This window comes from Caloenas nicobarica, chromosome 4, assembly GCF_036013445.1.
Source record: "Caloenas nicobarica isolate bCalNic1 chromosome 4, bCalNic1.hap1, whole genome shotgun sequence".
Lineage (NCBI taxonomy): Eukaryota > Metazoa > Chordata > Aves > Columbiformes > Columbidae > Caloenas > Caloenas nicobarica.
The window spans coordinates 25,746,516-25,771,175 of NC_088248.1; the positions used below are offsets into that span (position 1 = coordinate 25,746,516).

General features: G+C 48.0%; 2 protein-coding genes across 6 annotated transcripts in view; one reads left to right on the forward strand and one right to left on the reverse strand.

Annotated features, from left to right (window-relative positions):
* The window catches only part of TMEM150C (transmembrane protein 150C), a 25,130-nt gene extending 12,328 nt beyond the window's left edge, over positions 1-12,802 (forward strand). For 3 of the 5 annotated variants that reach the window (XM_065633130.1, XM_065633128.1, XM_065633129.1), the window contains exons 3-10: positions 203-262; positions 1,800-1,881; positions 2,918-2,971; positions 3,091-3,123; positions 3,225-3,292; positions 6,035-6,162; positions 8,540-8,717; positions 10,387-12,802. In XM_065633130.1, the coding sequence (XP_065489202.1) occupies positions 203-262; positions 1,800-1,881; positions 2,918-2,971; positions 3,091-3,123; positions 3,225-3,292; positions 6,035-6,162; positions 8,540-8,717; positions 10,387-10,595 (812 nt within the window). In that variant the 3' untranslated portion in view covers positions 10,596-12,802. Of the gene's footprint in view, positions 1-202; positions 263-1,796; positions 1,882-2,917; positions 2,972-3,090; positions 3,124-3,224; positions 3,293-6,034; positions 6,163-8,539; positions 8,718-10,386 lie in introns of all 5 variants that reach the window. The other 2 variants (XM_065633131.1, XM_065633132.1) reach the window with 2 other exon arrangements.
* ENOPH1 (enolase-phosphatase 1) lies at positions 12,679-24,594 on the reverse strand. Its single transcript, XM_065633133.1, has 6 exons — positions 24,435-24,594; positions 20,494-20,595; positions 19,175-19,377; positions 16,216-16,348; positions 15,822-15,945; positions 12,679-14,687 (listed from the first exon to the last, which is right to left on the reverse strand). Exons 1-6 carry the CDS (start codon positions 24,516-24,518, stop codon positions 14,548-14,550), a joined length of 786 nt encoding a protein of 261 aa, XP_065489205.1. The 5' UTR covers positions 24,519-24,594; the 3' UTR covers positions 12,679-14,547.
* Positions 24,595-24,660: the final 66 nt, after the last annotated feature.

Here is a 24,660-nt window from a genome sequence, read left to right on the forward strand (position 1 = left end):
CTGTAGTGAGGGCAAACGTGAGTCTGGGGAGCCTCACCTTGACTCTTCCAGCATCTGCCGCCATGGGACAGGGCAGTAGGCAGTGGCTGGGGCCCCAAGCAGTGTCCACCTAGTGTTCCCTTTGCAGCCTGGGGCTGTCTTGTCAGGACAGTGAGTTGAAGGCTGGCTGCATGGTGGTGAAAGTGCTTACTGTCTTCTGCAGGTCCTCAGAGGGGAGAGAGCAGGGCAGCAGCCCAGAAAGACCATGGCTCTTGTGCTGCAGGTGAGATGTAGGGAGACCAGGGGAGCTGAGAAGGGGAGGAAGACAATGCGGGTGCTTTCTTCTTTTTAGCAGGAGCTGTTACAATATGACAAGGGGTGATGATTTTAAACTGAAGGAGGGGAGGATTCAGGCTAGACATGAGGAAGAAATTTTTTACACTGAGGGTGGTGAAACACTGGCCCAGGTTGCCCAGAGAGGTGGTGGATGCCCCTCCATGGAGACATCCCAGGCCAGGCTGGACAGGGCTCTGAGCAACCTGATCTGGTTGAAGATGGCCCTGCTCGTGGCAGAGGGGTTGGACCAGATGAGCTTTGAAGGTCCCTTCCAACCCAAACTATTCTATGATTCTCTGGAGCAAAGGAATGAATCATTGCTTTAAAGACCTGAGCTGCAGACACAAGCAGGCTCTAGTGAAGGGCCGTCATGTTTGAGCTACCCCAACACCGTGGGGTGCCTCCCTGTCCTATGGGGACCTCGGTGACCCCAGGAGACGCCTGCCCTGCAGCAGGCTATGGGAAGGAGGAGGAAGCAGAGCACAGGGACACAGGTGCTGCTGCCCTGGTAAAAGGAGAGCAGGCGCTGGAGCAGGGAGCCTTGCCTTGTTTGCTCTCTGTCTGTATTTCTTGGCTGTGTTGGTGCCTGGAGGAATATTTACAGAGGAGGACAGAGCATGAGGAAGTGTTTGATCCATTGTCAAAGAACTCACAGGGAGACACAGGAGATTCTGTGTCCACAGCACAGCAAAACAGTAGCATTTCTGAACTGCATGTGTTACAAGGACAGCCTCGACATCTCAGATGCTCATCCAGTGTGATCTTGCCTGAAGGACAAATGCTTCCTCAGGAGGTGCTGTACGCAGCATCCTTAACACCCCGCACAGGATTTCACAGCGTCTACATGCCAGGAATGGATCCTGTTTGTAACGCTTTGGTCCTGACAGTGCTCTGGGTACCGGCACTCAAGCGTGGCTCCACTCTGGGTGCAGCCAAATGCTATTTTTAGCTGATTGTTGTGGCCAGGATCAAAGCTGGTCGTGTGCTTTGTGGAGATGAGACAGCACATGCATCTTTCTCCCTTCGTGCTGCAGGCTTTGCTGCGGCAGCGTGTGTGGAATTGGTAATGATCCCAGCAAGGAAGCGGCCTCGCCTTGTGCCTATGGGGAAGCAGCAGGGAATTAGGGCTGTGGGTCTTGTGGTGTGACCTTGAGCAAAGTGTTTAAGAAAAATACTTTGAAAACCACCCAAATTCTGTAGGTGTGTCTGAAAAGTCTTCCCCCTTGCCGCAGGCTCTTTGTGCCTTGGTTTTTATGCACGGTGCAGATGATGCTGCCTGTGTGCAGCAGCTTAACCCCTTTTGCTAATAATGACTGTGTGAAAAGTTTGCATCACCTGCTGCCTGGCCATTACGAGCTTGATCTCGGGGTGCTTCAACATCTGCTGTGTGGATGTTCTTCCTGCTTTCAAAAGAGGGGGACAGAGTGGGGTCAGTACCTGTGCCCTCTTTCCTTTGTTTTTACTTTGTTCTTTGTTTCTAGCAGGTATGGATGGGAAGAAATGCAGCGTGTGGATGTTTTTACCTCTTGTGTTTACCCTGTTTACATCAGCCGGATTATGGATAGTGTAAGTTCCCACTTGCTGGTTATTTGGAAGAGCAAATTAGGCTGAGGCAGTTAGAAGTACCACTATGGTGTGGGCTGCCTCTGTAGGGAGAGTCTTTTAGGAATGCTCTGTCCTCAAGTTACTGTGGGGCTGGGAAGGCACATGAGGATGGCCAATCTGTGCCAGTTCAGGGTTTGGAGGATCACATTTTTATCCCCGATTTTCTGGGCTCCCCAGGCAAAGATTCTCACTTTGCCTTCTTCCTGCCACATGTTACTGGGACCTGCCTGAAAAGAGGCAGGCAAAAATGCAAAAATTCTCCTTCACAGCCTTTTCTTTAAATGACTCAGCAAAGTTTAGGCCCTACTTTGGGATGCAAACTCAAAATCTGCAGCATTCAGCACCACACTGACAACCTGCCAGTGGATTAACACTGACACCTCACTTTCTCACTGACGCTTCTTACCAAAATGCACACAAGACTTTCATTTCCCTGAGCTGGGCTTTCCCCAAGCTTGCAGGCAAATGACTGCAGCATGAATTTGGGAGTGATAAATGTGCAATCAGCAGCTATGCTTGGCCTGAGAAGCAGCTGTATTGTAGGCTATTGCTTTGGCCATGGTCTGTGGATGTTGTTTTTCAGCTTAAGCCATTTGTGTGGCCCTTATTGCTGGTTGTTCTTGTCCCATCCCCTCTATTTGCATCCCAACAGCTTTTGCAGTGCCGGGGAGCATGGTGAACCAGATGAATCAAATAATTCAGATTAAAAATGAAAACATTCCCCTGGGTGGTTATTTTTAAGGCAGCTTAGTTCAGTGACCCCGTTTGTCCACCTGACCGTACAAAACAGATGCAACACAAAAGGAGGTGCATAGTTGGGCTGGAAAGTGAGGAAAACTGCCTGCTTGAGCAGAGAAAGACACAGGGTGCCTCCAGCAAGTCCTGCCAGTGGACTTTGAGGCACGTAATGGTATTTGGATATTTGATATTTGGAATTGAAGCTAGGATGAAGTTTGACACTGTTTTCATTTTTTTTCCTTCTTCTTTTCCCTGGCAGCTATTTTATAGCAGTGGAAGATAACAAAATTCTCCCACTAAATGTACCAAATAGGTAAGAGCTGGTTGTGAGCTTTACTTTCAATCACTTGTTTCTTTAAAATAATAAACCAACAAAACCTAAATGGGAGAGAAAATCTTGAATCTTGGTTCCTATGCATTTATGTCTTGTAGGAAACCTGATTCCAAAAGACCACCTTATATAAGGTAAGTGATTAATTTTCTGCAATTATTGTTCTCACGAATGGTTGTTATTTATGTGTCTTTGCCATCCTAGAGTTACAATGATACGCTTTATATTTTCCAAGTATTGCAGGTGACGCACCTCCTGCAAGCTGCGTGTTTAGCCAAGTCATGAACATGGCGGCATTTCTAGGTAGGAACCACACAGGCAATGTTTCCTTCTCTCATAATTTAAGAAGTCACTGAAACATAAGTAATATCCTGTACATATTGTTCTTGGATCTGATGATATGAAATCCTTTAAACTGCTATTACTACTTACTAAGCCAGTACTATTTTGTCTTCATTTGTAGAAAGACAGAATGAAGCTGGATGGATTTGAACTTCATTGGTTTCTGGTTTATTCTAATGTTTTTAGTTGTCTCATTTTAGCCTTGAATCTGTGTGACTGTTTTTCATTGCATGGTGGGATTTTGTTACGTGCTGTGAATGTGAGATAATGGCATGGGAATACTGGCAAATGCAGCAACTTATTATGCAAAGTCTAATCTCTGATGAAGGCCCCCCTGCCCCTTCCTAAATTCTCTTACTAAATCTGTGGAGGTTTACTGGCATTTTCCAGCAGTGGAAGTAAGAGGGAAACACCGCAAAGAGAAGAAATATCTGAAAAGTACAAATACTTGAAAAAATATGTCTGCGTTTGGTTCTTAAAACTGTTTGTTACCTTCACCTTTATGTTTTTTGAACAAATTATCCCCAACTTAAATGGCAGATAACTCATTATTTTAACCTTGATTTGGTCTTCTTTAGTAGTACTGGCATTTATCTTTTCCTATATAGGGTGATTTATTGTGCTCTCAGTTTTACTCTGAGCTATTCTCTTGAAGTGTGAGTTCCACCCCTACTGCCTGTGAAAGGCATGATGTGGGTTTTTTTTTTTCGGAAACCTGGGAAATTCGTTTGAGTTGGGCTTTGGAATTAATCCAGACCTGTACATGTATGAGTAAGATACTATAACAATCTTAACCAGACATAATGAAAATGAGGTTTGGGACGTAAAACACAGTAAAATATGTTTAATTATGAACTTTGACATGAACTTTCTTATTTTCAAGTATCACTTCAGAGTGGATTTTAAGCAGTTTAGGCATCCTTACATTTTGTTTCCATATATGGTTTTGTTTCAAATTCAGATCTTGATTTACATGTTGAGCCAGGATCTCAATTAGCAGAAATCATTCTGGCTCCAGTTTGTGCTAAGGCAGGGTCTTGCACACATTTTATTTGACACCCAGTGCAAGGTGATTGTGATGATACAATTTAAATTTCTGACCCCCAAACCACTTCAAAGGACACGTGCATAGCATGCTACTGCTTACATTAAGGTGGCTGTTTGCCAGGAGTGAACACACACCTGCCTTTTTAGCTGCTCCCAGGTAAAGCTCCATTTCTGCAGATCACTGTTCGAGCAGCCTCTGGGGACCTGCACCAAGCCCTTTTGAGCCCATGGGCTTCAGGAAAGGGCAGGAATTGGCTTGATGCTCACTCACTGTGTGAACTGGGAGGACGTGGGGATAGCAGTCATATGAGTGTGAGGGCAGCAGCTGGTCTGAAGAAGAGCAGGCAAATAAAAGACATGGAGCTTTTTGAAGCTAAGCTGTACTGGACGCTTTCGGTGCTGCTTTTCCACATTGCAAGAAGAAATATAACCAGGAAACCTTCAGACTTGCAAATGTGTTGTGGGAGATGTGATGGTAGGTGGCTGTCTTGGCCACAGTGATCATGAAATTGTTGAGTTTGAAATTTTTGGTGTAATGAGGGAAAAAGGACAGCAGAGCTGCTACCATGGATTTCAAGAAAGCAAACTTTAAGCTGTTCAGGGAGCTATTTAGCAGAGTACTCTGGGATTTTGCTTTTGAGGGCTTAGGAGTCCACAGGTGCTGGCCAGTTATTAAGAACCACCTTTTAGAAGCACAGGAGCAGGCAATTCCCGTGTCAAAGTCAAGCAAGCGGGGCAGGAGACCAGCTTGGCTGAACAGGGAACTCCTCCTCAAGAGGAAAAATAAATTGTGTGGTCTCTGGAAGCAAGGTCAGGCTTCATAGGAAGACTACAGAGCTGTGGTTTGTATATGCAGGGAGAAGATACAAAAGGCCAAAGCTCAATTAGAGCTGAAACCAGCCAGTGTTGTGTCAGATAACAAGAAGGGCTTTTTAGTACTGTTTTGGATCCCATCTGAAGGACAACTGATTGCCTGGCTTTCTTTGTTGTTCTGTGCAGCATTCCCTAGGGAGGGCAAGAATATGCAATGTGAATATCTCCTGGTGTTAAGTCATATGGTAAATCATGTATCATATATCATATCATAGTGCTTTGGTTAAGTTTGGAAGGGCTGCTCTTCCAGTCTTTGCAGAAAATCAGTGCAATATTTCGGCTTACATTTGTGGCACCAGCAACTTGTTCCTGAGGAGAAGAAGAGGCAGTGGGCATCATGGTAAAACCTGCAGAAATACCTATGTGCTGTTCATATGTTTTCTAGTACAGGTGGGGTTTGACATATCTTGAGACAAGCCCAGCTGCCGCAGTGTGAATGTCTGGTGTGGATGTGATAGACCCTGTGCTGGGAGCTCCACAGGCAAATAGGAAGGTGTTCTTCTTTCCCCTAGAAAATTTGCCACCCCGCTCCTAGACAAGAACATCATGAGAAAAGGAAGCATGGGAGCTCGGCGTAACTGGATTACGAGAGAAATGCTTCCTGTGCTTAATCTCATCTACGACTAAGCTGGGTGAGCCGTGCAGAAGCACTAAGCTAGCCAGCCTGCAGTGAGCTCTCCTGTCTGGATGGAAAGAGGACAAGGGGTCTGTGAGCCCGTGGCCAGGTGGTTACTGCAGCATGTTCTACTTAATGATGCCCCTTGCATTCTGTTTCCTCCTCAGCGCTTGTCGTGGCTGTCCTGCGCTTCATACAGCTGAAGCCCAAGGTGCTAAACCCTTGGCTGAATGTCAGCGGCCTGGTGGCATTGTGCTTGGCCTCTTTTGGGATGACTCTCCTCGGCAACTTTCAGGTACTGCATGCCAGGCTTGGATCACTGTGTCCATGCTGTGAGGTTCCTGCTTTTCTAGCAGATCTGCTTGTGCCTTGGAACTACCTGTGGTGTGAGCTCAGGAGATAACGTGTCTGTCCTTGTACCTGCTCTGCCACCCCTGTCTTCCGCTGACGTGCCTCCAGTGACATGCTGAAATGAAGGGCCACAATCATTTTCCACTTATTCCTGGCAGGATTTGTACCTGCATGCTTCCACTTCACCTGCTGAGAGCTAGAGCAGGGAATCTATTAAATCTCTTGAGCCCTGGGGGTTGGCACAGATGGTCCTGGGGAAAAGGATTGAGCTGGAAGTTTACATATACATCTGTGGCAACAGATGCACAGCTGCCCATACAGATTTAGCAGACAGTTCCGTGTCCTTCATTTAAAACATAAGTTGTTTAAATCCTGCTTGTCCTCAGGCTGGCTGTGAGAGGGACACAGCAGAGGATTGCTGGGACTTTTCCTGATGTGACAGGTTCCTCCAGTTCCTCATTATATAATGTTCTACAGCATTATACAAACAAATAGACAAGCTGTCAGTGCCACAGCGTTGGTCTCTAGGGTTGGGTGTCCACTGTGATCATGAGTGTGTCTCTTAGTGAAAATCGAGGCATTGGAGTCAGCAGCACTTGGGTTCCCCCATCCCTTTGCTGTCACTGATGCTCTCCCTCTCACTGGGGTGCAAGTGATGATCCCCAGGAATGGCAGGAGCTGAGAAATGTCAGTGTAAGCTGGCTTCTCTCCTGGCTTTGCAGGCAGGGACCTGTTTTTCTTGCCAGTACAGAAAAGGTACTTGTTTTCTGAAGGGTGAATTTGGGTTGTGGAGCAATTGCAGGAAGTTCGTGTCCTTTACAGTATTTTTTTCATGAGGTATGAGCTAATTTGACTCTTTTGGACCTTGTTTTCCTAACTCCACAGCACAAGTTGAAAACTTGGAGTCTTGTTTTTTCAAGAGAGCTTCCCAGCTAAGAACTATGAGGCTTTTCTAACAGCCTTGTCTAGGTGTGAGAGGAGTATTTCTAGTACAGAGCAGGCACAAGAAAGCGGTTTCAACCTTTCCTTCCTTTTTTTCGTTCCTCAGAGCAAATTATTATTATTTAAAAGTGGATACTTTGAATCATGCCTGCTTATAAATTCTGGGCTAATTATCCACTCCTTGTTAGTTACCTGTATCCTTGCTTAGATCCTTTGCCAAACCATGAAAGCATATGGTAATGAGACCTTAGTCAGTGCTTTTCCCTGCCTGACTGCTAAGCTGAATATAGCATTAAATCATATTTCTGAAAAATTACAGATAGGGTGTGTTAGAGGGACATTATAGCTGTGAGTCCCTTGCAGTGCAGGCTACCTTGGGACAGCCGGCTCAATCCCATTTTTGCCTGTACTATGGTTTGGACCTACCCTTGAAAAAAACCCAAGGTAGAGAGGAGAGATCAGTGGAGGCACAGTAACTAGACTGTTGTCTTGTAGGTTGCAGCTTGTTTGATGGGAATTTGTTAAATCACAGAACAGGAATCAAGGCTTCAGAGAGGAATTATAGACTGCTGGTTTCTTTTCTAGAAAAGCCTCAGAGGCAGAGGAAAAATGGAAATTGTTTGGCCTAAGTCTTGGCCATGCTGGGTGTTCTGCATGGATTTGCAGCCTCAAGGGCTCCCTTTGCAGACTCTTGCTCGTTGAACCTGGCTGTCCTTTTGCCTTGCGGTATTGCACAGTCACAGAGCCCAGTGAGATGTGGCAGCCCAAGAGACAGAGAAACACTTGCACTCCAGAGAGACTGGGTTCCTATTGCCTCAGACCCCAGTGGTTGAGGATGGAGGGGAGAGGGAGCTGTTAAGGTTTTTGGTGGGAGAAACTTGGCAAAGCAGGAGCATGTCTCTGTGTTTTGGCTTGTGCTAGCTCAGCAGAGGTGTCGGGGCTCTGGCCACCCCCCACCCCAGGCAGCTCTGCTCCATGCAGCTGGTGTTGGAGGTTGCACAGTTTGCTTCCATTGCAGAGAGCTGTACAAGACCCCAGCAGGTTGTCCTTGCCTGCCCTGGCCATCATGTTGAACCAGGAAAGGATTTTTTCTGAGCTTTGCGTTGGTGAGTCTCGTCAGGGAGCTGTGGCAGCTATCCCCAAGCAACTCTATTTTTCACTATGCTTGGCTTTGTGCAGAAGATCTGCTTGACTGTGACAGCTGTCAACTAATCTGGGTTATATTACACCTTACACCTCTGCCAGAAGAAATGATACAGCATCTCTGTCTCACACCCCAGTGATTTCCACTCTCCTGTATCTCACCCCAGCAGCAATCCAAGGTAGCTAGCAGATAATTCCTCTTGTGTCTAAACAATCACTGTTTTGTTTGCTCTTAGCTTTCCAATGATGAGGAGATCCACAATGTGGGCACATCACTGACCTTTGGCTTTGGGACCTTGGCGTGCTGGATCCAATCTGCCCTCACCCTCAAGATCAACCTGAAAAACGAGGGACGGAAAGTGGGGATTCCACGAGTCATTCTGTCAGCCAGCATCACCCTCTGCGTGGTGCTCTGTATCCTTTTGTCCTGCTCCTTGGGAAGCTCTCTCTGCAGCAGGGAGCATCAGCTCTTCTTGCATCCATCCTAGGATCTCAAAGCACTCCGGAGTGCTGCTCAGCTTGTCTTCATGGCAGGATCCTACTATTGGCTCATTTTGCTACATGTGTTTTACCAGGATGCACTACTTCACAGATAGGATCACTTCTGTCATAGATGTTTGTAAAACTTCTTTGCGGTATCCTAAGTGGTTACAATATTGAACAGTATCTGTGTGATTTAATGGCACCACTGTTTACCTGCACAGTAGCATTTAAGGTCATGCAAAATATTGAGATAAAAATTCTCAGGAGAACAAAGGAACAAGGCAAAAAATCAGGTTTCTGAAGATGAGAAGATTTTATGTGTTTGTTGAAAATGCTCCAGGGTGCTACATCCAGCTCTGCCTTTTAAGATAGTTATCACAGGCAAGAGCTGCTGAGTCATGTCTTCTGGTAAGACAAGGTTCTTTACAAACGGGATTTGGGCTGTGGGGTCTGTAGTCACTCAGACTGGCTGGACATGTGGCTTCCACTCTACCTCATACCTGTCAGCCCCACTCCAGCCCTTCTACTTGCACCAGCAATTGTGTGCCCTGGGTGTTTGTTTAGGGTGGATCCATTCACTGCATAGTTGCATCAAGGTTAGTGCTGGAATGAGCAAAAGGACAGGAATAGATGGCGAGAAATAAGCTAATCCCCTTGTTTGAGAAACAGCCTGCTCTTAAAACAGTTCCTTAGTCACTTGTCCCTTTACTGGTTTGCTGGGTGCTCCCAGCCTAGCCCTCCCTAGCTGAGTGCTTGGCACCCAGGGCTTTGGGCACTTCGTGAAAGGGGGTAGGATGAGGCAGGGATCCCACTCCCCAGTGGCTTTGCAAAGGTTTGGGACTTAGCAGCATTTAAAATTATGCAGAATATTGAGATAAAAAGTCTCAGGAGAAAAAAGGAACAAGGGTAGAAGTCAGGTTTCTGAAGATGAGAAGATTTTGATGTCTGGAGCACTGGGAACCTGAGGCACAGCAGTGAGACCCTGCTGACAGGCAATACACAGTCCAAGCACACAGGTACATGAGCCTGGATGACAATTTTTGGCTCTGCCAGTGTTCTTTTTCCTTTCAGTATGGCGTGCTGTACTGTGTAGGCTGATGCTTCTGGACTTCACAGAAAGGGATGATTTTGCAGGTGACCTGAAGAGAACGAAAGATTGCTCAGTGTAGGCTGAAAGGTGTTTCCATAGCCTGTGGTGCAGAGATCTGATCCAGTTCTCACTAGGATTCTTCCGGCAGGTAGGGGCCCGTAGACAGATTCCCAATGTGCTGGCTCTGTCACTGGCTAGTTGGATGTTCAAGCAAGTCATTGACTTCTCTGGGCCTCTGTCTTTCCCTCTGTAAATGTTTATCAGCTTGAACTGGGATCAGGAAGCCCTGGTCTGTATAGGAGAGCTGCTGCCCTCCATGGGCATTGTTGGACATCTGAAATCCCTTCCACCTCTGGCACCACGTTCATGCTGTCCTGATGATGACTGGCTAGGTTGATTATCATCCGTGTGACTTTGATTCTTAAGATTTTACTGTCTTCCCTGTTGGCTTTCTCCCATCCCAGTCGGTGTCCCTGCACCCACTAGTTCTCCTTGACTTTCCTCTTCCAGATTTCATCCTCATGGCACAGGGCATCCACATGCATGCTTCCAGGATCCAGTGGGGTCTGGTGATGTGCTTCCTGTGCTACTTCGGCACCTTTGCGATGGAGTTCAGGCACTACAGATTTGAGATCGTTTGTTCTGAGTACCAGGAAAACTTTCTGAGCTTTTCCGAAAGCTTATCAGAAGCCTCTGAGTACCAGACAGATCAAGTGTAGCTTGTCCTCTCACAGGAGGGGTGGGGGGCAGGAGTGGTCTCATGGGTTAAACATGGCCTCATATACACTTTTTTGATGAGTTTGTTTTCATGTGCAATCATGATCATATTGCCAAAGGGCTCTGAGGGCAGCTGTCTCATTAAGAGCCAAAACCAGCTGTCTGCTGCAAGAGGAATGGATCCTTCTCAACGGCAGCATGAGAGAGCACAAGCTCTTTGGTTTGTGCTACCAGTGACTCTTTCTCAGCAGCTCTTGTCACGCTCCTGTTGCTCAAGACATTCAACAGCTGGTCCTTGCGATGCACCTCTGAGACAGACACTCATAGAATCATAGGATGTTCTGAGTTGGAAGGGACCCACAAGGATTATTGAGTCCAACTCCTCGGCCTCTTCTGCAGAGGAGGAAGTGAAGGAAATGGACCTCTCCAGGCATCAAGAGTCTTCAGGAGTCACTGGTTCCTGAGTCACTAGACTGCGTCTTTTGTGCTTCCTTGTGTAGTTTTCTTTGCTGCCGACTGGTGTAACTTGGTAGGATGAGAAAGAGCAGCTCTTTCTTCTGGGCTTGGAATCAGGCAGTGGAAGACCCCAACTGACTGGCATTTATGGTCAGCATTTCTTCTAGGCTGGAAAGCAGGCAAAGGTAAAGCCAGGTTTGGGAGAAACTGTGCTGTGATCAGAAGTGAGACTTGGCCACAGTTGAGTGAACCATCCCCACCCCAGAGGAGATGGCGCAGGAGGCTGTGCTGGGCTTCGTGTTTCAGACTCAGCGGTGGGGACTGGTGGAAGCGAGGTGCTGAGTTAAGACGGGAATGACTGTGTGCTCTGAAGATGACCCAGAAAAGGCTGCTCTTTGTAAGTAAGTGTGTAGTACTTCTACCACATACCATGTGTAGTATTTCAAAAGCTTTTTTTTTTTTTTTTTCCACTTTGTTTACTCAAGGGGGAAAAATTGTGTTAGAGGCACTGGGCTTCCCTGGAATGAAAACAGAACCAGTGTAGGTGGTGTTGGGCATAGGGTTTAGTTGTGCTCCTTATGCCCTTACAAGTCAAACTTCAGACAGGCTGACATTTCTTCAGACCCCTCAGCATGGCCAGTTGTCTCAAGTGGGGTCTGTCACACCAAGATGTGAAGGTTTAAGTGGGCACAGGGAGGCAATTCTGCCCCGGAGGTTGGGTGACGTTGGCCTGAGGGATAGAGGTACAGGAAGGGACTGGCAAAATCAGAAGGGCTTCTCCCTCCTTGAAGGGAGGTTTTCATACAGAAGGTCTGTTTTCAAAGAAAAAGCAGGAGCCCAAAGCCTCTGTTTGAAAACTTGGTTTTGGGAAGGCTGCTGTCTTGGCTGGGCAGGAGAGCGATGGGAGTTGCTTCTCATGAACACGGGTCCTGTTTTCCTCTGTGAGTCAGGCTCAGCTTGTGTTTGCATCGTGTGTGAGCTGCAGGAAAATAAGCAGAAACAAAAATGGTGGCACAAGTCACTTGAAGGGGAACCCGTACCGCACCGTGGCATTTGTGGCAGGGAAAGGGCACGAGGGCATCCCATCTTCTGCAAAGGTCAGAGGACTCTCCTGAAAGGAGAAACAATCAAGAAAAACTTCTGTCAAAACTAGTCTATGTAGAAAGCTTTCAGCAAGCCCTTTATCTTCTGTGGGCCAAAATTTGTTCTTGGGCAGCCATGGTATAAATCCAGAGCATCTCCAGCCAAGGGAGGGTTGTTGCTGGGCTGCTGAAGGTCTCCTCCTGGCACCTGTGTCATTAGTGGCAACCTTTCTTGAAGGGATATGTGCTGAGGATGGCCCAAGGACACAGCAGCGTGAGGGACAAGGCACCCCAGTACCCCATCCCCAGAGCTCCTCCTGGATGAGGGCAGGTGCAGTGGGGATCCACTTCCATGGGCAAACACACTCAATGCATATGGAGCACAAAATAGTGATTTAAGGATGTTTTACTGTAAGTAGTCCACTGTGACCTTTTTTTTAGAAAGTCAATGCTTTCATTTTATCATTTCATATTTTGTAATTTTATCAAAGTAAAAAAATATGTTTGTGATTTTTTTTCCCTCTCCTTTTCTTATATGCAATCCAAACTGAACTTCGGGTTTTTGGTGATAACTCTGTACATTTCTTACAGTATTTCTAACAGCACATTTCAGTATAAGTAAATGCCAACCAATATACACTGAAACATGACCACTAAATAAACTGCTTTTATGGAGAAAGTGTGTTTTATTTTTGTCCCCTACCCCATGCATAGCTTTCTGATGGCAAAGACAAAAACAAAGGGTGAGTATTTACAGTGTCGGGACAAAAATTAACATTTAGGAAGCCAGGGACTATTCAGCCATGCAGATACACTTACTGTAACAGTGCTAATTAGCAGGCTCTTTTTAGGGGGGAGATCGCATTTGTTGCACAGCCCAGACTAGCTGCCTCACAGCCTTACCTGCTACCATCAAAGTTTGAGAAGGGCGTGATGTAGTTTCCTCCCCAAATGCCTCTGCACAGCAGCCTCCCTCAACAGGGACAGCTGTGGGCGTAGATCAGCTCTCAGGAAGGCAACATGGACATTGATACTGCATTTCAGCCATCTGTGAGGACAAGCTCCAGCACAGCCGCACAGAAATAAGTAGCAAGTGACAGCCACACACCAAGTGCCAGCACCAGGGAGCTGGAGTTTCGGGCTGCTGTGACTAGGTATAACCAGGCTGTGGCTCTCGCCCCAGCGAGCCCCTGCTGAAATTATCGTATGGTCAGGGAGGTAACACAGCTCCCTCAGCAGGACAGGCTGGTCTGCCTTAAAGAATGGGCCAGGGAGGGCAAAAGGAGAAAAAGCGTTCACAGATTTAGAAAAGAGAGATTTGCCTTTAGGTGCTGGGATCACTGGTGACAGACAGGAGGGCTAACTGCTGCGATGGAGTGAACACAATGGAAGTAAAGTTGTGTTTTTATTTACTACATTAGGAAAAGCTCCATGACCATCGGATATAAACTGGCACAATTAAGGTAAAGGTGGGTGAAAAGCTCAGGGGTTTAATTCACATTAAATGCAGCAGGATGTGTCTCTCAAGAACAGTTGTTTGCCAAGGTTTGCTCACAGCTGACCAGTGCTATGAACGTGTGACAGGGACAGCGTGATGCTGGCTACTGCGGAGCTCCACAGGCTGGTGCTAAGGGAGATCCTTCAGAAATGTGGTCAAGTGGACTTTGGTCTTCAGCCAGTTGGATCCCAGCACCGCGCTGCAGCAGTGAGGTGGGTCTAGAATTTAATTTTTAAATATGTATTTATATATACTCTACTTCATTCTGGTAGGCTGGCTGTGTAGCTCTAACCAGTTTCCATATGCAAATTGTACTGGTTTGTACCTGGACCTGCTGTGGGTATAGCCAAGATTTATATTGTTCCTGGTCTGAAGAGCTTGCCTGCAGCAAGGGTTGGCTTTTCCTGTGGCAGCCCAAAGCTACCATATTATCGCCCACATTTGGCATTTTCCTTTGGGCACGCTAGCCCCCCCCAAACTTTGAAAGTTGTGACTTAGCCAGCAACCCCGTCTGCAGGGAGAAACTCATATTCCCTCATGGTCCCCAGAAGTCCCTCTGGGAGAGGGGAATATACACCTTGTTTGACATCTGTTTCTAGGAATGATGGAGTTTGTGGTGGGGTGTCTCAGCACCAGATTTCAAAGCATCCCCTGGGATCCCAGCTGGGACAGGGGTGGAACAGCAGAGCTCATGGGTGCCTCTCCTCACTCTGCTCCTGGGTCCAGCTGGCTGCTGCAGACCTCCATCCTACTGCACAAGGGACCCCACACCATACTCTCCATCCATACCTGCACTAGTCACAGGTCCAAGAGATGATGTGAGTTTGGTTTTAAATTCTGATTATGGACAAAATAACCTAACATTACACAAGGACAATTCAGGTGAAAGCACAGTCTTTTATGTGTGCGCCGCTTTCTCTAAGTGGACGAAGGCAGGAAAAGTTCGGTGAAAGACGAGATGAGGCTGTAATATGATTTCTCATCGTCCGTCAGTCCTGCGTTGCCAGGTCTGATCACCACAGCCACGTGAGTATCTGCTTCCTCAGCCGCGTTGGCTTCTGAAACAAACAGAGGAGGGCAGAGTAGAGATGAGATGTGCTTACTGATCGCTCCATGTGAGGGTCTTTAAGGCTTGAAGATGGCCCAAAACACTGACTTTTTAGCAGGGCCTGTTACGATAGGACAAGAGACTATGGTTTTACACTAAAAGAGGGGAGATTCAGGCTAGATATAAGGAAGAAATTTTTTACAATGAAGATGGTAAAACACTGGCCCAGGTTGCCCAGAGAGGTGGTGGATGGAGACATTCCAGGCCAGACTGGACAGGGCGCTGAGCAACCTGATCTGGTTGAAGATGTCCCTGCTCATGGCAGAGGGGTTGGACTAGATGAGCTTTGAAGGTCCTTCCAACCCAAACTGTACTATAATTCGTATCACAAACAAGCTGGGCTGTAGTCAGGCTGTGGTGTTGGTGAGTCCAATACCACCCCAGGAGTCACTTATCACAAGCTTCCTTCGCTCCCCGAGCATGGGAAGACAGTACAGGGAAAAGGAGGTACTTGCAAGCTCCCACCAGCTGTGGCCAGGGCTGGGGAAAAGTTAAGGGCTAACTCCTTGGGACTGAGCTGCCTTCCACCAAGATCCCAACTTGGTGCCGTTTCTGCCAGAAGGATGTTCCAAGCAAAGGCAGGGAACTAAATTAGCTTTCTGAGCTTGGCTTTCCAGGGGTCGAGTCTTGGCAACCAGAAGCAATGTTTTTCTGTTGCCAAACACACCCTAATGGTAAGTGGCACAAAGAACTGGCCACCGCGCATGCCATGTAGCAGCACAGCAGACATCATCCACTCCCATGAACACAGGTCACGAAAACCACTGACCCTGTTTGTAAATGGGACACACCAACTGCTTCAGGAAATGCTCCCCTCTGCTTTAACAATCTCTGCTTTCCTGCTGGTGCAAGGGCAGGTTTTCTGCTTGACCTGTTTTCCCTCACTGCAGTGCTCACAGACATCCCACTGCTGCCTGAGAGCCTGGATGTGTAAGGATGGAGCACGGCAGCAGCCAGGGCGATGCCACCAAGCAAGGTGGTCTGCAGCATTTCGGGGTGCTTGTGGCAAGCCAGCAGCGCATCTCCAAAGAGCAGCATCCTCCCTCGCACAGGCGAGAGCCAGCAGGGCTGGCAGGTCACCTACCTCGAGGGACATCCGTCAGGAAGAGGATGTTGTTGGTGGCGCAGCCAATACTGGCAGCAATCCTTCTGTAGCTCTCGCTGTCAACCTTGGGGCCTATTTTGGTGTCAAAGTGGCCGTCAAAGAGCTGAAAGAGACAGAAAAGTCAAGGCAGTTGCTGAGGCACCTGAGGACCAGGGCAAAACTTCGCTCCTGGGTGAGACATCCCCTTTCCTTCCTACCACAGCATGGGAGGCAATGGCCAGCCCTCAGCCATGCTGGCAGGCTGAGCTTAACTCCACTGTCCCACCATCCTGCCCCAGACACTATTCACGAAGCATTACAGCAAGAGCAGTCGTGGGAGGGAAGCACTCTGCAGAGGGAGAAGCTGTTAAAGAAGGTGATAAGGTTTATCTACCTCTAGGATATCACCTTCTGTAGAGTATCCGAACAGAAGCTTCTGGGCTTCAACGCTCCCCGAGGAGTAGATATAGACCTTCATCCCTGCTTCCCGCCACTTGCGGATGGCTGGAACCACGTCCTCGAAGACTCTGGAGCAAAACAAGGCAGCAGGTAACGGCAAACCCAGAGGGATCTGGGGGGACACCTTTAGCTAGGCACGGACAACTGCCCCATTAGTTTGCAAAGGGACTTTGCTCTCCATCTTCTCAGGGCTTCTGCAGTCGGGGAGTCTATTTCAGCAGCAGGTGATATATTCTTAGCTCCAGCCAACTGAGCAGCTCGTCAGCTGCTATGCGGACAGCAGCTCTGATGAACTGTCTCAGATGTGTGGCAGCAGTTTCTCTGGCCCTTTCAATTTGGAGGGGAGGGAAGGTTGGGGAAAATGGCATCCTGCTGCCCTTCTCCATGTGGGAGGAATAAGTGGGAGGACAGAGAAGACAGGCTCTTGCATCCCAACTCTCACCTCCCTTGCAAGCTACTCAGGTTTCCCTGTCGGTAAGAGCTACGGCCACAAGCTGCATCTGTATGAGGCAAACCCATCCCACAGGTTCAGGCTCTGGCCACGCACACGGAGGAGCTGAGGAGGTTGCAGCTGCAGGAGCTAAATGAGTGGCACGGTATGAACTGTTTCAAGCCAGACAACAGGAAAGAGTCTCCTAAGGGACTGAGGTCAAAGCTGCTCTGGGGAGAAGGCTCCAAAGAGACCTTATTGCAGCCTTTCAGTACTTAAAAGAGGCCTATAAGGAAAGATGGGGACAGAGTTTTTAAGCAGGGCCTGTTGTGATAGGACAAGGGGCAACGGTTTTAAACTGAAAGAGGGGAGATTCAGACTAGACACGAGGAAGAAATTTTTTACAGTGAGGGTGATGAAACACTGGTCCAGGTTGCCCAGAGAGGTGGTGGATGCCCCATCCCTGGAGACATCCCAGGCCAGGCTGGACGGGGCTCTGAGCAACCTGATCTGGTTGAAGATGGCCCTGCTCATTGTAGGGGGTTGGACTGGATGAGGTTTGAAGGTCCCTTCCAACCTAAACTATTCTATGATTCTATGATTCTATACTCTATTCAGTGACTCAATTTGTATCGGTCCAGATGTGTCCCTGGATTAACTGCAACGCAGAGGGATAACCACCCCCTGCTTGCTAGGCACCAGCATCCCTCCCCTTATTCCTCTGGCCTTGCAAAGTGCTGAGAAGGCAAGATACCGGTCTAGCAACAGGCTGACAAATCTTAAAATGTAAGCTCTGCCTAATGCCCAGGTAGCAGCTGTCTGAAGACAGGCCCAGCAGCAGGGAACAAAGCTGTGAAAGAGGGAAGGAGGACCAAAGTGAAGGCAACTGCTGCGTAACGTCTAATGGAGATGTCTGTCAAATCCCTCATTCCCTTCTCATTTGGACCAGCAGATCCCTCCAGTGCTGCAGTTACAGGTATGCAAAAGCTTTTTGTATGCAAAGGACATTTACAAGATGATCAATGTACTGGGAACTGGGGGGAACTGAAGGCCAGAGGATGCTCAAGAGGGACAAAGTGAGAACAGAACCTGCTCAGGGCCTTTTTATGTTATGTATTTAAAGTTAAAAAAAAAAAAGTTCTCCACTTTTTTTGGTAATTATTTATTAAAAGTATCTGGTGGCAGCTGGAAATACTTTGAGGTTGTATAGCTCTTGCAAAAACACCCAGCCGCCCTCACGTTTTCATGTGCAGAGTTCAGTGCCTGGATTTCAGATGTGCCAGATCAGCTGGGCGAGACGGAGACTTTAGAGATCTCACTCCTTGGATGCTGCCAAGCAGCAAGGCTAGCTCCACAGTTTTGGGGTCACTGTAAAATAATTACCCCTGTTTATTAAAAAAGAAAACCAACAAAACAACAGGATGGCTGTCTCTCTTGATTTGCTTTTGTTTTTTGTCGCTTCCTCTGGTGGATGTTTACATTCTTCTGTGAGCTTTTTTTTCTTCCTCATCCTTCCTTTGGCAAAACACTTCATGAACTTAAGGGTTTGTTTTACTTCCTTAGGAACCTAAAATGCACAGTTTAACCAAGTATCTCTGGATGTAAATAAGAAGATCAAGCTTAATTCCAGTGGTCCCCACCTATACACCTGTGTGTGGTGTCTGAAACATAGAGAAGAGGCTGAAGGCAAAAAGAGGAAAGGCAGGAAATGCTCAGGTAAGAGACAAAGCAAGAGGAAACAACTGAAAGGACTTGACCCTGCAACTCCAGCTTGTTTAGGCTTGTTCTAAAATTTGAGTGCAATTCAGGGATAAAAAAATGCCAGATGAAGAACTAGAAGAAGTTCGTATTTGTGCCTCGGTCTCTTGGTTTACCAAGAAATTTCTGTAGAGAAATACTGAGACATTTTCTGAGTTTTTCATGCAGAAGATAGTTGTCCTGGTTGAATGTCCCATCAGTTGTGGGAGAAGAATTGCCCCATGTCACACCTCCATTACCTCATGCTGTTTCTCAGACCCCGTCTCCTTTACAGACCCTGTATAGGTGGCTGGAGAATGAGCTGTTCTCCAACATGTAACTGCCAGTTAATCCCTAAGGAGAAACAATCTCACTCACTTGTCATCTTCCCAGTGGGGACTGAGACAACTTGTTCAGTCCTGAGGTTACTGTAAGCTTTTGGTTCCTGAGATCCAAAGATTAAGCTCAACAGATTGTGGAAATGATGTGTTTGCAGTTGGTTCCATGACAGCAACAGTTTGGTTTAAGCCACAACTGAACATAAACATATTGGCTTCTCCACCAAGGTAGTAATTTGAGATTGCATTTGTACGTGGCGCTGTTTCCAGGACCTTAGGCAGCTATTCTGCTAACTGACACCTAGGAAAGATGCACCCCATACCCGCCCAAGGGAAAGGGGTGCACAATTACTCACACACGCAAAGTCACCAGGCACAAAGTCACTCACTCTCCTTTGACGTGCCCGGTTGCATAGGCTGCCCTCCACATGTGACCCTGCAGCTGCTTCAGCGCCGTGGTCTTCCTGTCCAGAGACATCTGCCAGTGCACGTTGTCTACGACCGCCTGGATGACCCGCTCCAGCTCCTCTTCCCCGCTCCCACTCTCCAAAGGGATCAGCACAGCCCCATCCAGGCTGGAATCCTCCTGAGCCTGGAAATCATCCATGAGACCAAGAGGTGAATTGGTCTCAGCATCTCAAATTGCCTCACATTGTGCCAGATGAGGTTTAGATTGGATATTGGGAAAAATTTATTCACAGAAAGAGTTGTTTGGGCATTGGAACAGGCTGCCCAGGGAAGTGGTGGAGTCACCATCCCTGGAGGTGTTCAAAAGGTGTTTAGATGAGGTTCTCAGGGACATGGTTTAGTGTCAGAGTTAGGTTAATGGTTGGACTTGAAGATCTTGAGGGTCTCTTCCAACCAAAATGATTCTGTGATTCTATTGATTCCATGATCTCAATTTAGGAAGGGGGGCCTAACACCTGCATCAATGCAGCTCTGTGTAGGTCATGGCTTGAGCTGTTCTTCACATGAAGGGTCACAATGTTGTTCAAATGCTTTTCTCAATGGGAAATTCACACTTCAGTGGCATCTAGAAACACTTGCTTGAATTGTACTTTCCAAAACCAACAATAAGCACTACTGTAGCTGTATCGTAACTAATTTAATGAGAATTATTATTTCTTAAGTATTTAATTACTGAAATTAAGGCAAAGAAGCCAATGCCTCTGTTGGCTTCAGACACTAACAGGTTTCAAATTGATGCTGTGTCCCTGTACAGAGGCAGAATATGCTGCCCTGAGCGGGACAAGTACTCTGCCATCCTTCCACACTGCTTCCCAAACACAGAATCATACAATACAATGTCCTGAGTTGGAAAGGACCCACAAGGATCATCAAATCCAACTCCTGTCCCTGCATAGGACAACCCCAAAATTCACACCATTCACCTGGAAGCCCCAGGCAGCGGATTCAGCAAGAGAAGGGCACAGTGCAGGCACAGAGCTGAAAAGCTGTGGTTTGACGCCCGCTCAAGTGCTGTGAGGAACAAGGCGAGCTCAGGGAAGCGGTTGAGCTGCTGCCTACCAAGGAGCAGCCCTTCCTCAAGCACAATGCCAGGCTTTGGGTGGGGGAGAAGCCACCCACCTGCGTGGGGGGCAAAGAGAGGTATGAGCTCGTGTTGGGTGACCGAGGGAGTCCAAGTGACCAGAAGTCTCAGGCATCCTGTGAAAACCCACGGAGACATGGTATAGCTTGGTTACTTCACCTGTTTCCTCAGCAGCCCAACGTCCCGCTGGCACTCCTCCTCCTCCCAGTGAGCACGCAGGTACTCCTTCACGTTGTCTTTGATGTAAGGGAACAAGGTCTCCTGGCAAGGCACAAGAAAAACTGCAGCTCTTTTAACCGGGCAGAGGTGATGCTGACTCGGTTGTAAAACAGCCACTTGCACGTGCTGGTGTGCATGGTTATTCTCCTGAGTTCCCGCCACAGTTCTGCAGCTTGTGAAACTACAGCCAAGGGTCTCTGCCTGCTCCCAGGCCAGCACCAACCTTGCACCAAGATTAGCGCACGTGGATTTTTTGCACAAAATGCCTACGTAGCTGCAACTTTTAGACGTTGGGATAACTTTTCCTGTTAACTCTCTCAAATGGCAGACGTGACCTCAAGTTCCCATCAGCTGAGAAGTTCGAGGCTGACTGCACATATACTCCAAACTGACAAGTTATACTGCTCTGTTTTTACGGGGCACTTGTCCTCATGAAGGTCATTCTGAAAACATAATTCAACTTGTCACCAGAGCTGGAGGACCTTTTTAAAAATCAAAGTCTAGTCCAGTGACACTGAGCTCCACAGGACAGTCCTGCAAATGAAATTAAATGGGATCAGGGAAAAGTGCCAGAGGAGAATGACAAAACTTCCCGGAGATCCCCAGGGCAAGCAGAAATAATTACAAATCACTCTCATTAGCGGTGTTTCATGACTGAGAGGCCACAAGCAGCTGCTGTGACATCTCTGAGCGCAGGAAGAGCCTCAGGACAAGTGGAAGGACAGGGAACTCCTTCCTTTGGGTACAGAATCAAACCCTTCTTAACTGTGAAAAATTTGAGATGGGGAGGCGACAGGAGGAAACTAACCTGAGCTCACCTCTGCTCAAAAAATGGCCAGTGGTATTTTACTCTTCACTGTATGTCACCTCTAATATCATCAGTGTGGAGAACGACAGCAAGTTGACTTCATTTTATGGTTACACTTTCAGACAGGTGGATCCTAGTTAATATCCGCCACAGTCATAAGCTGAAGCTTCTCTGTGACATAAAAGAGCCAAAAAGTACCCAAATTTTTAATTGCGAGAACCACCTGCAGTGCCCTCACTTGTAACTGAATTAAGAAAAGTGTGGTTCCCTGAGAGCGTGATGTGGTGGCAGGACTTCAGGATTTTCTATTACTCAAATATCATGTTTCTGGTCTTGTATAATTTAAAAACAATGTAAATTTCAGGGAAAGGAAAATCTTTTAAATGCCTAGAAAATTACCATAATGTTGACTTGGGAAATCAACAGCCTTGTAACATCCACACTTAATCTCTCATTTCTTTTATTCGAGCTCAGCCACTTTCAAACTATCTTTTAAATCGGGGAGGAAATTAGAGATTATCCACTGGGAAAGGCAACTGACCTGCTGACTTTGTACAACTTCTCTTACAATTCAGGCGCCAGAAGGTCCCAATTGCTTTCCAAAAGCAGCTTCTCATGCTGGCAAAGAAAAACTTCCAAAGAGGCTTTGAAAGCACAGTGTATTATTCTGTGATTGATTCACTGGATTTTAAAAGGGCAAAAGCCTTGGCCCGCTGGTAAGTGCTTTGGTCTGAGGTCCAAGAGGGGACACCCGTGTGACGGCTGCAGTGCTGGACAGCCAGAGGGACAGAGGGTTAATGGATGTCAGGAGTGATGCCAAGCAACGACGTGCTGATTTTAAAAGGCCATGAGTTTGTGTGGAAGACTCCTTGCATCCTGCAAGAAAACATCTGCTTCTCCAAGGCTACTTAGGCTTTTAGCAAGTCTCTCACCAGCATCTGCAAACTCTTAATAGGTTTAACCAGGGTTGTTATTAACCTTTATGATTTCATCTGCTTCTATCTTGGCCAGCAGGACACCCGAGCCTGCCTGTGCAAAGCTCCCATCGCTCTGTCCACCGCCCGTCTGTGCTGGGGAGATGGACACTGTCACCCCACCCCACCGCCGGACAGATGGGCTCCTCCGTGACGTCCAGCCCCAGATGTGGCTGGCCCAACACAGCTGGCAGGATGGAGAAACAGCCAACACAGCTGGACAGGCCCTCCCAAGCCTTTGTGACTGCTTACAGCAACATTAAACCCAGTATTTTTACCATCAGTAAATAAAAGGGTAGTATTTTTATCAGTAAATACCCCTGTAGCACGCTATATTTAGCGCTTGCAAGACTTCGAGTGACACAGGTCAGTTTTCCTCTCAATATCCATGCAAACTGTCACAAAATTCAGTGATAATCTGCTCTTTTCCAGATCTGGCAAACTCAAGGGGATATAGTTTATCAAATGACATCTCTCCTCTGCCATCTACTTTTCTCTGCCAGGGTGGACCCAGCTAAAGAGAAAACTTGGAGACCAGTAACTCAGGCGACATCAAATATTCTCTTTTTTGGTATCTCTCTTTAGTCCACCCATCAACCAGCTCATTCTACTGTCTTACTTTTCATATTTGATAATACTAAAGAAAGGATTAAATAAAGTCCTTTACTATTAAAGAATAAAATGCCTGCAGAACCAGCAGTGGACTTCTTAAAGGGAAATAGAAATCATGGGAGGTTAACTGAAGGACCAAGTGAAATAACTTGTTTCAAGCATTTTCAGGATTTCCAGCAAACTGAGTTCTAGTGAGAACCATAACTCATTTGGCCTCTCTGTAACAGATTCTTGGTAGGAAACCTCACAGGCGTAGTGCATGTTATGTGCGTGACAACAGAACACGTTAGTGGTGGATAAAACCAACTTACTTCCTCTGTTAGATGTTCAGTATGAAATCTGAGCTGTTTAAATTGAAAGATACCGAGGGGAGGGAGGCAGCTCTAATGCCATCTAGACCTGAAGTTTCTGCAAGAGCACTGGAAAAACACGGGCAGGAAAGATGTAGGTCACGTTCATCTGTTAAACTGTGTTAGCAGAAACACCTAGAAAGCCTGGCAGGAGCTTTCAAGCCTGCGTCATGTGGGTCACAAAGCACCTTTGTAAACTACCCGCAAAAGAGATCCACCAAAAGCTGTAATCTGTCACAGAGAAATGCAGGTTAACAGCCGGAGCAGCGTTTAGACAATATCTGTTTGGTGTCTTGAATACAAGCAAATGTGCTCCCTCACAAGCTGAGGGACCAAACCCCGTGAGAGCGGAGGGACCCACAGAGGTGGCAGAGCTGTGAGTTTTAATAGCGTTTTACAGCATTTGTCCCGATGCCTCCTCCTGGCCCCACAGGCTTCCAGGTCCTCTGACTGCTGCACCTAAGCCAACATTTTCAGTCCTCTGAAGTCTTCTCAGGGGCAAGAGAAGCCACTGATACGTATTTGCTGTTAGTACAACCCTCCTCACGTACACCTGATGCACCCTCTGTGTCAACCTCCCGCTGTGCTGGTCCTGGGCACGCTGGAGGAAGGGGACGCATCTCCGGTAACACATCTCCGGTGGCACCGCAGGCATCTGGCCGTACCCCCTTCTGAAGGGAAAAGGCAGGGGATCACCCCGAGATGGCTCCTGGGGCTCCCCGCGCGCTCGGGTGAGATGCTGCAGCCCCAGCCACCTGAGCAGGTGATGCTCCAGGGCTTCTCCCACACGAGGCTGAGAGCGCTCCAGCTGCTCCGCATCCACCCAAAAAAACCCCATTTATTGGGCTGCCGTGAATCTGAACAGCTGCCCACACAAATGACGGGCAACGGGTAAAACGAGGTGTATTTTCTCCTCAGCATTATTCAGCAAAACGCATGCAACGTGCCCGGGTTTTAGGCGTCGGTAGGACGCTCCGGCCCGCTCTTGGCACGGGAGAGGCGCATCGCAGCCCCGGGGACTCGCGGGCAAGATCTGCCCGGGGCAGCGTGCCGCCCCCCGCCGGCCGCCGAGGGACCACAGTAGTAACGGCGACGCTTGAGCCCCGGGCGGGTTCCCGGCCGCGGGCCCGGTCTCACCTGGACGAAGGCGATGGGGGTGGTGGTGCCCTCGATGTCCAGCAGGATGGCGCGCACCTCCGCCGGCACCGGCAGCACGCCCATGGCGGCGGCGGGGAAGCGCGGCGGGCGCTCCGCCCTGCGGCTGCGCGGGGGGCCGGGCCGGCGCGGAGCGCGGGAGGTGAGCGCGGCGGCGGCGGGGCCCCGCGGCCGGGGAGTGTCGCGCCGGCTGTGCCCGCCCCCGGAG

What these genes read in the sequence shown, in the direction of transcription:
- ENOPH1 (XM_065633133.1), bottom strand. Translation starts at nt 24,518, where the DNA reads ATGGGCGTGCTGCCGGTGCCGGCGGAGGTGCGCGCCATCCTGCTGGAC. An exon ending in CCCCCATCGCCTTCGTCCAG is followed by an intron (nt 20,596 to 24,434) that starts GTGAGACCGGGC and finishes GTGCCTTGCCAG; the next exon opens with GAGACCTTGTTCCCTTACAT. An exon ending in CAGAAGGTGATATCCTAGAG is followed by an intron (nt 15,946 to 16,215) that starts GTAGATAAACCT and finishes TGTCTCTTTCAG; the next exon opens with CTCTTTGACGGCCACTTTGA.